This window comes from Parasteatoda tepidariorum, chromosome 2 (assembly GCF_982258835.1).
Source record: "Parasteatoda tepidariorum strain Cologne lab strain chromosome 2, Ptep-v5.0, whole genome shotgun sequence".
Taxonomy (NCBI): Eukaryota; Metazoa; Arthropoda; class Arachnida; order Araneae; family Theridiidae; genus Parasteatoda; species Parasteatoda tepidariorum.
The window spans coordinates 59564945-59580292 of record NC_141756.1 but is presented as its reverse complement, the minus strand read 5'-3'; the positions used below and the strand labels follow the sequence as shown (position 1 = coordinate 59580292).

The window sequence follows — 15348 nt, the reverse complement described above, 5'->3', positions numbered from 1 at the left end:
GATACTTGCTTTTGATTGTTAGACAACCAAGGAAACTGATTGTTCCGTTAAGGCTTAATAAGAAAAAATGCCAACTACCAGATCAACTACCTACATCTATCTACAAATGCAAACTACCTACTATCAAAACTACCAGAATATGCTAACACTTACCCCGTTTACAGGTTTTATGGGAACACCAAAAGTTCGATAATTTTTTTCCTTGTGCTTTGGTCATAACTTTTGGTAAAATTAAGAATAAAATTTGATTTTCACAACATGGTGTTTGGTAGTAGAAATTGTAAAATTTGTTAATTCTATCGAAAGACTTGGTAATTTTAACAGTTAGTATATCTGAGACTTCATTTTGAGTTTTGTAATTTACTTTTCAGTTTCACTTTTTATTTTTTAGTTTTATATCTTGACTATATGTGAGATAACAAGAATTATATTTTTAAAAATCATAGTTATCATAATGAATGGAAAATTTAGCTAAGTAAATGGTTTAAATACCATACACTATGCTTAGTTACAAAAATTAAGTTTTTTTTTTTAAATTTCTTTTTTACCAGAAATGTATTTACTATTTAAGTTTGGCAATTTGTCAGAATTTTTTCTTCGTGCAGATATATCATATATTTTCTTATCCTTAACAATAAATTGAAAAATTGAAGTGAACCACAATCACTTAACTATTATATATATATATGTAATACAAAAATTAAATACTTTCGTATTAATAAAAGCATTAAAACTTCATTCGTTTTCATAAAATATATTTGGTAAAGGATAAGGGTAGAAATTCTATTTTGGGAATTCAAGGCTAAAAACATGCCAATGAATAATAATTAGATTTATATTTCAAAAGAGAAGTTATTTTAAGATCTTTCACTTTAAGATTAAAAGATTAAAAGATTTAAAGATTTGCTAAGAGTAATAAATAATTTTGATGAGGCGTAAGAATACAGAAAAAGGCAATAATGACTGGCCTCTTTACAACTTTTAATCATCCTATAAAATGCAGGAGCAATATTTTTGCGTGGCTTTTTTGTTGTTTATCATGCTTAAATAAAATCCGTCAGCTTAGACGGGATATGTGTCTCCCCCCATCTCCAGCTTGGAGGGGGCTGAGATGTATGCTTTCACCATCGCTACTAAATAAAAAAGATTATGCACAACATGGACTCGTTAATCATGCTGCTTTGACTACTAATTAACTAAAAAATATCGGTGTGGATCCACCGTTATTTCATATTATATATATTATATTCACCGTTATATATATATATATATATATATATATATATATATATATATATATATATATATATATATATATATATATATATATATATATATATATATATATATATATATATATATATATATATATATATATATATATATATATATATATATATATATATATATATATATATATATATATATATATATATATATATATTATATATATATATATATATATATATATATATATATATATATATATATATATATATATATATATATATATATATATATATATATATATATATATATATATATATATATATATATATATATATATATATATATATATCATCATAACTTATTTGGCGAAAACTCCTCTATTCTTTTTATTTGTACCAAAACGGAAAATAAAATTCTTCCGTTCACATCTTATTAATTAAAACTAAAGTCTCTTTCTAATAAAATAAAGCCTGGATCGATAAAAATTGAAAAAAAAGCCTAGATCAATTAAAATTCAACATGATGGGAACATACCTCCCACGTGGAACCCCTTAAACAATACTTTAAACTAGTTTATTTCATTCATTGCTTTACGAACCGAAGAGAAAAAAAGCATTCGTTAAATAATTTATGTGATATACTCTACATTATTTTCTTTCCCTAAAAGAGGGATCCTCAAAGTCATTATCGTGGAAGTAAAAAGGAGAGACCAAACAATTTTTGAGCACTTCGTCTTGTTTTTCTTGAAAATAATGGTCTTAAATTGCTGTGACCAGATATTAGGGATAAAGTTTATCGAGTAAGACCCCAATCGTCAGAAAGAACAATCGTTCGTTTCACTTTTAAAACTTTTTTGAGTTTTAAATTTCTTTTGGATAGTATTTCACTGGTTTCAGTTTTTAATCTTAAGCTATAAGAAAACAAAATGGTTTTATTGTAAAATCTGTAGGAATTAGAAATAGGTGTTTTTCAAAGCTAAGGAAGGCAAAAAAAGTAGCTTTAAGCTTGAAATAAATTTATAATTTCAAACGTTTGTTTTCCTCTTACCATAAAGAATTATTTTGTCTTTATAACCGACAAATAGCTGATGTATTTAGAAAATTATTGACCCCTTTAAAAAAAATATGAATCTGATGAGAATTTTCACGTAGACACTAAAAGATTCGTAAAAAAATACGGTAAGAAGCACTGGCACTCTGGGTGCCGGAACTTTTTACTGTAAAATATGTTTTTACTGAAACATGTAATAGAAAAAAATCTAATATGAGCAGTGCTCACAGTAATAATTATCGTCAAACCACTAAATCACTCTAACTAAATAAATATGACTGTAAAAATTACGGGACAATATTACACTGTAAAAATGGATTTTATGATATAAAGTTCCGGCATCCAAAGTACCGGTGCTTTATACCACAATGTTAATTCAGAAGTTTTTGCAGTGTACATGAAAATTATTAAAATAAGAGAATATTTCTCAATTTTCTTAAATTTTTTTAAGCTTATATCAAAGAGTGTTGAAGTTATTCTTCATACATTTTAAAATAAGATCGCAGTAGTCAAGCAAATGCGCGTCAGAAGCCAAAGCGTGGAAAAAGATATCCCAAAAACATGATTTATACTTTAAAAATTGTGGCTTGTCTGGTTATTGATATTTAATGCAAATTTTTCATACTTATGTTAGGTTAAATCTAGATATAACTTAACTTAATAACCTTGAATAACGACTACCCACTCACAGAAGTTATAAAAACTGCACATTATTTGCTAAAAAGCATAATTTCATATGATGTCGTGACACAGCCCAAACAGTAAAAGTATAATTGCAGTAACAGGCAAATTATTTGCGACTTTATAAGGTGCTAAATTAAGCAATTATTTCATGTTTTTTTTTCAGGATGAACTATGGTATCGTATAATTGAATTTAAAAAGCTGTGATTACATGGTTTAACTCGGCACCTTATTAAGTTTTCTGAAAATTTGAATGATTTTGGAGTTCAACGATCTAAAATAGAAAAACAATATCTGTTAAATAATGTGTAATTTTTGCTATGAATGATTTAAATAAAATATAATTTTAATAATATTTGATTAAAATAATGTATAATTTAAATAATGTAGAGACTTAATTCATGATTTAAATAACATATAATTTAAATAATATACTATTTAAATAATGCATGATTTTAATAATGTATAATTTTAATAATATTTGATTAAAATAATGTATAATTTAAATAATGTAGAGACTTAATTCATGATTTAAATAACATATAATTTAAATAATATACTATTTAAATAATGCATGATTTTAATAATGTATAATTTTAATAATATTTGATTAAAATAATGTATAATTTAAATAATGTAGAGACTTAATTCATGATTTAAATAATATATAATTTAAATAATATACTATTTAAATAATGCATGATTTTAATAATGTATAATTTTAATAATATTTGATTTAAATAATGAATAATTTCATTTGATTAAAATGAGATTCAAAATTGAAAAATGAAATTAGAGAGAAACTTATCTTTAAGAAAAATTTCTTGTCATGTTTTAGTTTGACTAATAAAATAATAAATAAAATATTTCTTCAAAATCGTTCTTACCTTAGGCTACCTAGAATAAGAAAAGTTTTGTTTAACATTGAAAAAAAGTTATTTAATTTTAAGGTTTTTTAATTTGAAATTGAGAACGGAAGTAGATTAAAGAAAAAGATTTTTTAAAATACCTAATGCGTATATTAAGCAACATACTCGTAGTTATACAAAAGGGTATCTTAATTTTCTTGTAAAAAAGGGAAAAATGATTTTATTTTACAAAAAAAGAAATTAGCTTTTGTTATTTTGTGTATTTCTTCAGAAGCTAAAATTTATGATTAGCATTATAACTATTCATAATACTGCCGGTAGCTTCTTATGTATATTTTAGATCAGGGGTTTCCAACTTACATGAGGCTGGGGACCACAATTAAAAGCACAAATCAAATGGCGGGACGCAACTTTATCAAAATTTTATGTAGGACTCCTTTATGTTTGAAGGAACATTAATTATTACTGTCAGATTTTTACCAAGTTGTACAAAACAAAAGTATTGAATTACAAATTAAAATAAGAAGTAGATGTTTTAAAATATTTAATTGCTTATTAAAAAATTCGGGCTACAATAACCTTAATGTGCATCCATGTATTGAACAATTAATGTGCAATAGATATCTAATTGTTAAGATATAAAACTTTAAAAAGGTTGGTATTAAAACTTACATAGTAGCACACAAAATGTTCAATGACAAAATTGAGGTTTGTTTACTGCAACCACCAGAGAATAGATATTTTCATTTTAAATTTAAAATTTACAAAGGTGTGTGTAAATATTTTCGTCCAAAATGAGTGGTTTCAAATGAGTGGTTTTAAAATTTCAAACTCAATTATTGATATTTTTTAATATGAACGAAAAATAAATGTTTTCAAGTTATTTTTGTTCGATTTTAAATTTTAGATCAAATATTATTTCGATAATTTAACAGATATTTTAGTAACTATTAGACTGTTTTTCTATAATTAAAAAATATACCAAATGTATTTTGCTTCTAATTAGAGTGACAGAAAAAATATATACATATAAGGGAAACCGGTGCCTCATCTGCGTCAAAAAATTAGCGTATGTTATAAAGAAAGTTTTCTTTAACAAATAATTTGCCAGTAATTTAAGCTCTTGAGCTTTGTAACTGAAAATCAAAAATATATAAAAAATTCAAATAAGTTTATTTTATATTTTATTCATATAATTTTATTTTATATTTTATTCAAATAATTTTATTCAAATTATTTTATTTTATATTTTATTCAAATTATTTTATTTTATATTTTATTCAAATTATTTTATTTTATATTTTATTCAAATTATTTTATTTTATATTTTATTCAAATAATTTTATTTCAGTATCAAATAACAACATTTCTTTTCTCTCGAAATCAAAGTTCCATATTAACGTATGTGGGAATATAATACACTCAAATAATTTGAGATCGGATGCACAGATCTGGGAAGTCTGCATTACTGCAGTTTGCAAATATTAATGGAGTTAAAAAAATCGTGTAATTTCCGCGCAGTATTTAAAGTACAAAATTCCATTGTAGAAACTAATTGTTATATATTTAACTTTCAGTAATGAACTTTTAAATCGCTAAGGTGATAAGCATGCCATTTTGCAATTCACGTAAAAATTATTTAAATTTACAAAACTCAAATGTCTATTATTAATCTTATTGTTGCCAAATTTTATAAGTGTATTTTTTAGAATTTTCAAGCAGAAATTTTTAATTCCTTAAATTAATATTATTTCCTATTAGTCGAAATTAAATTATTAAGTAAAAATAAAATATAGAAGTAAAATTATACCCACATTAAATGACATATTTAAATAAATTTTTTTTAATAATTTGAATATTGAAAGATTTTAATGAATAATGCAATTTATTTATTCATAAATTGTTTAACAAATCGTATAAAATCTTATTATAATATTGTTTGTTATTGATTAATGGAATTAGAAAAGCTCATTGAATTCAAAAATTCTAAGGAGTATTGAAAATGAATGAAATTAATCTTTTTCTCGATAAATAAATTTATAATAAAGAAAAAAAAACTATACTAAATAAAGCTTTATTTCGTTTATTTAATGACTTCATAAAGTGAATAAAAGAAAATAATTTTGTTTTCTGGAATAAACTATTGCAAATACTCCGCATATTTTGTTCACAAGATAAAAAATGAAAAGACTTACCTATTTATTTTTTTATTTAAAATACCAAAGAGTGTTGTAAAAAATGTTATGATAATGAATTTAATTTAAATGAAAGAAATGAAAGATAATCGTGAATTATTCAAAAATAATGTTAACTTAAAAAGCATATATGGTTTTACATATATTAATTACAATTTTAATCGTTACAATAGGTTTATCAACAAGCAATATCTTATGAATTATTCATAGTCTATCTGCAAGATTATTTTTTTGTTTTCATATATTTTATTTTATATAACATTTATTAAAATGTTTACAGTACTCTAAAAAACATAGGAAAAAATGTTTGAAGATGTTGAAAGGCTTTGATGGTAAGACATCTTTTTGTGGAATTAAATACCTTCAAAAAAGCAAAATTTAATTGTTTATTCGTTTTTATTTTGTTAACTATGTTTTGTATTACGTTTTTGATCTCTGAATGATCTTGATATTGATGCAGTTAGGAAATAACTACTTTTCAATTTTGATTATTTTACTGTAAACCGCAAAAATGTAATACTCGTCATGAAAAATTACAGCAAAATAATTTTACCACCGGTACATTTTGAAATTGAAACACTCTCAATAGGACTTACTTACATCACGTCATATTTATATAGATCTTATTTGGAAATGATTTACAATAATAGTTCATAGTGGTTTATAGATTAATATTAAATAAATACCAACAAATTTATTTTTATATTCTTGATTAATTTTTCAAGTTAAATTATTTTTATAATATAATGCTTTACGTGATAAAATATTTCTCTAATAAATTTGTTTTCAACACATAGTACAGTATATGAAATACATATGACAGCATACATGTGTTATACAATTAGTAAAGAATAAAGAAAATAATTAAAAACAAATAAGACTGACTCATGACACGTTAGTTTTAAATAGAAAAGAATTAATAGTTAAGATAATGCTATACAAATTTAAATATTTTTAAGTGAATATTATTGTATAATAGTAAATATTATAAGACATGAATTAATTTGCAACTAAAACTGATGAGAAATAAAATTTAAAAAAAAGTCTTCCCTTTTAATTTTCTTGTATTTTTTAATACTGTTTTTTTATCCTTAAAAAATGATTCTTTTTCAGAAAAGTATTGGCCTTTATTCGGTGAAAATTGATCCGTTCTTTAAAAAATAAATTTAATGACGAAAAGGCAGCCTGTCCTTGGGTAACACAACTATATTTTTATTACATTTAACTCGCAAAATAGTAATTATGTATGTGTCACCTTGAAAGAAATCAATACCGGTTTTATTTAAGGATTCATTAGAATACTAAAAAAAGAATGATCATTTGTTGAATTGATATATTTGAGTCATAAGTTAGTTTGGAATAAAATGTAAAAGGCTTATAAAAGGTTGTTAGATTTTTTAATATCTGGTGTATTATTATAAAATATGATAGCATTTCAATATTGTGATATGTTCTGTTTAAGTTTAACAGTTCTTCAAAATTTGAAAGCTTCATACTATGACTACATTTAACAACTAGAAAAATTTATCGCAAATAGAAAAATATTTTTTTTTAACAGTAGCATTAAAATAAATTATTATGTGGGATGATTTATTTTGATTTCGCTTATAATTAACAATTCGTTATTTTCTCTGAATAACGAAATTAAATAAGCATTTCGAATATAATAAGTATTCCGATTGCTTTTATTTAATAAACGAACTATCAGAGAGTATTGTTATTAACTGTTTTGATTAAAAGAAATATTACAAATGAATGGAAATAGCAGTTTGTAAATATTGGAATATGAAAACTGTAATAAGCTCTTGATAAAAAAAAATATAGTTGTATGTTTTTTTTATTTAAAGAAATAACAATATTCGGAGGATCTAAAATAAAGGAAATAACAATTTTCTATTTCGTTTTTACTACCGTTTAATATAATTATTTATTATATTTCAAATAACTAATTGAAAGATTGCTTACAATGTTACAGAACTGTTAAATCTCCTTTCAAATTATTGACATATTGTAGCATCATTGAAATAAAAATTACAGTTTTGCTTAGATTATTTTCATAGCACCATAATAAAAAGAGCTGCTTATAGAGACACATTTAAGTTCGAATTATGGAAAAAATCGAATTCTAACTTGGAATAAATTAATAATAGTTTGGATGACCATGATTTTCCATGATGATTTTAGTGAATGGAAGTTAGTTTCACAAAAATTATTCTAAAGGAGAAAAAACTTTTCCGAAAAAGATGAAAAATTCTTCAAATACTTCACAAACCAAAGTAGAATATTTTAAATGATATTTTGAGAGCGTTTAAATTCCTAAGACCCTAAGAATAGTCTATTATCTTATGCTTCCAAACAAAACTGGTTTTACTGGGGAGATAACTTGTTTTGAAAAGCGTTTCTACATGCTTTAGATGCATAAGTTATTTCATTTTTTTCTTTGTAGTATAAAACTGTACTTAATATGTTAATCTGTAACGCTTTTAAATTTTCTTAAGATCTTAAATATGCTATTTTGCTTATTTTTTTACTATTATTACTACGTTTATTGACAGCTTAATTTGCACATCTTACACGTTATGTTGTTATGCTTGTACGTTATAACGTAAAACGTACAACGAGCGTCATGCTATAACGTTACGTAGGCGTTTTAAAAATAATTTTTAGTATATTCTTAAGGTGGTTTTTCTCCTTGTAGTATAAAAATACTTAATATGTTAATCTGTGACTCTTTCAAATTTTGTTACGACATTAAACATGCTACTTTCTTAATCGTTCAACTATTATTATAAAATTTATTGATTGAAATTATAAATGTTGTACGTTATGTCATTATGTTTGCACATTGTGACACACGTTGTACGTTATGACAGATAACATACAACGTGCGTCACGTCATAACGCTTCGTAAGTTACGTTGTAACGTTCATCTGCTTAGCTTTCAAATCTCGTTATGGCACTTAACATGTTTATCAGCTCATCATTCAAATCTTGTTATGGCACTGAACAAGCCCATGTGCTTAACTTTTAAAGCTTGTTACTTAACATGTTCATAAACTTAGTTTTCAATCTAAGTATCAAGAACAATAATTTAATTAAAAACCATACTATTATAATATTTATTTGCGAATACTTACCTGGAAATACTTTAAGGTCGTAGGTAACTCCTAATGGGCTTCCACCATATGCACGTGCAGGTTTCAACCCTACAGAGTGAGGTGCATGTCCTGAAACACTCACAGTTAGGGCATGGGCATCTGGTCCAAGTTTTTTTAATAAGTGTTGTTGAAGCGCTGTCAACGGACGTTTCCGTTCCCCACATGGATAAATCTAGAAATTAAATTATAGTGGAATGAAAAAAACCAAAGAATATTATTTTCTCAAGCTTACATATATTCTTTGAATATAAACTGTAACTAAGAAATAATTGTTGTGGGGCACGAAGTTAAACTAGGAGTCGCATGCACCTATTTTTTATATTAATTTTTTTAGACCAAATTTTCATTAAGTACGTATTTTAAAGGACATGAAAAAGAGAGGATATCTTCTTGCCTAGTAATTAATGTTTTGTTAAATAGTTTTGTTAATGTTAAATGCAACTAAAATACCAATTTTTACTCAAACTGTTACAAGTTGTTTTTTCTTAAAGCGTACAGAAATGTTTTCAAATGAGCTTCATCATCACTTAACCATTGCTAAACACCTAGTCGCATTTTTAGGGTTCTATCTCTTAAATAATATGGTAGGAATGCCTCGTAATTTTGCTCCTGATCAGACGTTGAGGACATTGTCTGAGCTGGTACTCTTCTGATACCCCACTTTTTGACACCAAACAGCCGCACCTCAACCAATAAGATGAATTTTAGCCACGGCAGATTAAACTCGTACCTAACTGCGTATACACGTCGGTTATTTTTCTGCCAATGTCATCGAACTCACAACCTCCAGCTCTCCAACCAGCTGTGTTAGTGGTGTCTTAACAGACTGCGCCTCTTAAATGAGCATATCTGACAATTAAATTTATAACCCCTATCCAGTAATTAGTACTAAAATGAACAAATTTGGCAGTAAAATTAACAACCCATTTGCAGTAATTAGATGTAAAAGGAACGTATTTGACAATAAAATTAACAACTCATTTTCAGTGATTATTTCTAAACTGAACAAATTTGACATTAGAAATAACAACTCATTTTTAGTAATTAGATCCAAAATAAACAAATTTGACAATAAAATTAACAATCAATTTTCACTAGTTCTAAAATGAACAGATTTGACAATAAAATTAACAAACCATTTTCAGTATTGACTTTAAAAATAAACAAATTTGACAGTAAAATTAACAAATCATTTCCAATAATTAGTTCTAAAATGAACACATTTGACAAAAAAATTCAAAATTCATTCTCAGTAATTAGTTCTAAAATGATCAAATTAGACAAGAAATTTGACAAAGTATTTTCAGTAATTAGTTCTAAAATGATCAAATTAGACAAGAAAATTAACAACGTATTTTTAGCAATTAGATCAAAAACGATCAAATTAAACAATAAAATTAACAACCCATATTCAGTAATTAGATCAAAAATGAACAAATTTGAGAGCAAAAAATAATTTAACAACCCTGGTTCAGTAATTACTTCTAAAATGTTAAGTAATTAATTCTAATTCAAATTAGGCAATAAAATTAACAACCTACATTTAGCATTTAATTTTCGATAAGTTATCAAAACTGCAGTTAAATATTTCACGGCAGGAAAATTGTTTCAAAACATGTTTAAATATCCAAGGCAAAATTACAAACTAACAAAAAATTAACCATTTTCGAAATAGACTTTTTATATTTTTAATAAATCACTACCTAAGAAAATACCTAGTTTTCGCAGAAATTTTTATGAATTTTAATTTGTCAAGCATAAAATAATATATGAAAACATTAATGTTTCCAGTCAAGTTAGAAATAAAATTTTCAATTTTTAAATTTAAAACTACATTGTATGTCTTTCCTTAAACAAAAACACTTAAGTGGATAAACTTAAACTTCAAAAAGTAATCTGAACCCCGAAGGGAAATATAAGAGAAAATCTGCCATTTTTTGCGAAAGGAAAACTTTAAAGTTTAACAAGGAGGATTTTTCGACTTACAGAAAAATAAGCTTTATGTTCTTGTTTATTTGATCCGGTAAATATTGTTTCTCCTATCAAAAGATTGTTTGAGGTATTTTCAAAAACTAAATATTACATTTTATGCAAATACAAAATAAAAACTAGTTTCCAAGGTTTGTTTTTTAGTTTCAATGTTTATAGCTTAAACATTTACATAAATTTTTAATAAAATTAATGCATCAAAAATAAGTCGAATTATTTAAATGGATACGATGGTCACGTTCAAATTCTAAGTTACAGAATTTATATGTCAAATCTTAAAATCATTTTAATCATTTTAGGAAATAATGCGAACTCTTAAAACAAGCGATATATTTCTACTTTTTGTTACCTGCAGTTTTATTTAATTGAAAGTTTTTTTTATGTTCTTTAATATATATATATATATATATATATATATATATATATATATATATATATATATATATATATGTATGTAATATAAATAAATAAATACAAGAAAACACGAAGAAGAAAGTTAAGAAAAACAAAAAAATTCCTTTACTAAATAATTTCCTTTGTTAATCTATACAATTTTTCCATGTGCAAATCCATTTCGGGCAAATTCGTGGCTGAAATTATCTACTAAATTTTTTCTTTGTTAGTTTTTTCATGTGCAAATCCATTTCGGGAAAATCCGTGTTAAAATTATCTATTAAAATTTTTTTTCTTCGATTATTTATATAATTTTTCCATGTGCTAATCCATTTCGTGTAAATCCGTGGCTAAAATTATTTGCAAAACAGAATTTTTAAAATTATCCAGTGTAATATTACCTTGCGCACATCCATTTCGGGCCCATCCTTGGTAACTAACAAATCAATGCACAGAATAACAAATCACTTCAGCAATGCAGTAAGAACGGCACTTTAAAACCCTCCATTTACACTCAATTTGCGCTTTTGTTTTCATATTTTGTAATCTGGCAATCTTTTTGAGAAAACATTTTTAAATCATTCTTAAAAATTTCCCGTCCATGTAAGTAGATCTGATTTCGCTACTCGCTTTTTAGCCCATTTCTTATACTGTTTTTTCTTTTTCTTTTCTTTTCTTTTATTTTTTGTTTTTACATGTTATTTTTACTTAATTTTACCTTTTGTGTTCTATTTTATTTGTTGTAATTTTTGTAAAAAAATTTTTTTGAGTGCTCCTCACACTATTGTATTAATATATTTTGCTTTGGCTTTATTGATACAATATCAGAAAGCACTCTGTTTTGCGGATATAATCGTGTGGGCTGATGAAAAGATTACATCTTTTTTTTCTTCCTTTTTCCGGTTTTTTTAAATAAAATTTCATCCTTTTTTTTTTTTTTTTTTTGAAAGCTGTTGTTTGTTATTTTTTTACTTATTATTTCCCTCCTTTTTTTCATATGTCTATAATTTTTCTTTGTTTTATCTTCATTAGTGGGGTGAGTTCTCTATCCCCTGAGCAGCAACAGCTCTCGTTGAACTATATTATTCAAATTTATTATTTGAAAAAATCGTTCAAATTCCTTGGAAAGCGTTGAAGTGATCTCTCAAATTGTTAATTATTTTGAAATCTCACCATAAACTAAAAAGAAAAGTATGGTCAAAACTGTTAGAATATGGTAAAATTGACGGTGTTTCTGGCTCTATCAGAACCCCGAAATGCATTCTAATTTTTTCGGATTACTAAGCTAACGCCTTTGGTAAAACTAGCAATAAAACATTGCTTTATAATTGCAATTGTAAACATTGCGTAATTGTTCTTTTTTTCCTAAATATAAACATAATTAAAAGTATTTTCAATGAATTATTTATTCGAACATATGCAATGCAATGAAGATGCATAATGAAGGTTGATTTTTACAATAAATATCATTTTAATAAGGGATTTGCAAAATCAGCAAAATAATGCCAGAAATTTTTTTTAAATGCAATAAAAATACGCCATAGTATTTACACTTTTCAATAATACGGAATACTTAAAAAACGATAATAGTTACTTTTAATTACATTTTTACAATTGATGAAGTTTTTCTAAAATGTTTAGAAATAATGAATCACTAAAATATTTGTAAAGCATTTGAATTCACGTAAATTAACCTTTGTATATAAAAGAAAAGATGTATTCTAAGCCATACATTTGTTTCAATATATATTTAATTTTTACAGGCATAAAATAATAGTTTTTAATAAAATGAACAAAATAATATTTTATGATTTGAAGGTTTTAAAGACAATACAATGAAGCAAAATGAAAACAATAGAGCTTTCATTAATGTCAGAGCTTTAAAGGGATTTTGAAAAGGGCTTTTAAATAAGCCATTAAACTTAACTAATTTTCAAAAGATAAGATCTGCTTGTTTTGATCAAACATAATGTCTTTAAAATTGCGCTTATAATAGAGTGAGTGACATTTTCTTATAAATTTATTCACAATTCATTTACACTTTTATTTTAACAAATAAAATTAATTTAAGTGTCAGACTGCTAAAATGGAAATATAAAAGAAGTAAGATAAATAAATTTTGACGTCCATTTTTGCATATTTTACGCATGTTTTCTTACGTTAAGAACGTATTTTCTGGATTTAAAATATGTCATAACAATGCAGGTATTCGAGAAATGTGTTCTTATATTAATTTTTGACAACAGAAATTATTAATTCTATTATTAAAGTTGATGGCATTTTTAACTGTTAGTTTTGTTGATTGCTTAACAATAAAAATACTAGCAATATATAGTTTGGTATAAAATTTTGATTGAGGTTATGTAGTTTGGGAGTATAGGATTAGGTAGTATGGAATTAATTTAAAGATCAATAAATTATTATTCTCCATTTGTTTTTGTTTAAACGGTAATGCTGCTCTACGATCATAATGAAGTAATTTGCATAAACTGTTCCTGGCTGTTTATTATTTCAACTCCATCATCATCTGCTTCTTTACTTATTCAAGCAAAGTATAATTACCCAATTAATGGGTAATTTTAGTTTATTTTGTAAAATGATGGCCTATTCTCAACGGTTTATGATTCCAATTCTGGCATCGTCTGTCTCTTTCTTTGTTCCAGTAAAGTATAATAATCCAAGCAATGCTGATTTTAAATTATGTTGTCAAATGATGGTCTATTAATGATGGCTTATGGTTTCTCTTCCGGCATCATCTGCCTTTTCACTTGTTCAAGTAAAGTGTGATTACCCAAAATATAGTAATTTTTACTTATCTTTTTAAGGACTGTCTATTTCTGATGGTTTATGATTTAAATTGCGACATCATCTGTCTCTTTGCTCGTTCAAGTAAAGTATAATTACCCAAAATATGGTGATTTCAGTTTACTTTGATTTATAACTGATGGCTTATAATTTCAATTCTGACATCATCTGCCTCTTTACTCGTTCAAGTAAAGTATCATTACCCAAAATATGGTAATTTTAGTTTACTTTGTCAAATGCTAATTTATGACTTATGGTATATGATTTCAAGTCTGACATCATTTGTCGCTTTATTTGTTCAAGTAAAGTTGTGATCACCCAAAATAGAGTAACTTTATTCCTTTTTTTAAAGATGGTCTATTCCTGACGGCTTTTGATTTAAATTCTAACATTATCCGTCTCTTCACTTGTACAACAAAAGTATACTTACCCCAAAGAAAGATAATTTAAATTTATTTGGTTAAATGATGGCAATGTTTGAGAGATTTTACTTTTTTTGCAGAGTGAAATGTAACTAATTTATAAAATATTTAAAGTTGCTGAAATATATCCTCTATTCACAAATTTCTTTTTATTCAACTGAGTTTTAAGTTACATTAAACTAGTATGGTACTAAAACTAGAACTCGCTGTTGTACTGAAGCTAGATAATTGTAAAAATTTATATTTTAGAATAAATAAATAAATAAATAAATAAATAAATAAATAAATAAATAAATAAATAAATAAATAAATAAATAAATAAATAAATAAATAAATAAATAAATAAATAAATAAATAAATAAATAAATGTGATTGATAAATGTCCAATTTGAAGATACAACTAGATTGTAAAAAATTTCGGAACAAATTATGGTACAATGTACCGTCACTTTGGGTGTCTGATCGGTAAAATTTATTTTATCGTAAAATACATTTTTATCTAAAATATTGTACCGTAATTTTCACTGTATAATAATTTATTCGATTCGAGTGTCT

At 24.9% G+C, this 15348-nt stretch overlaps 1 protein-coding gene across 1 annotated transcript in view; it reads right to left on the bottom strand.

Moving 5' to 3' along the window:
• The window catches only part of LOC107447722 (arrestin homolog), a 101161-nt gene that overhangs the window by 22316 nt on the left and 63497 nt on the right, over positions 1–15348 (bottom strand). The window contains exon 3 of the mRNA XM_071177571.2: positions 9164–9356. Within this exon, the coding sequence (XP_071033672.1) occupies positions 9164–9356 (193 nt within the window). The remainder of the gene's footprint in view (positions 1–9163; positions 9357–15348) is intronic.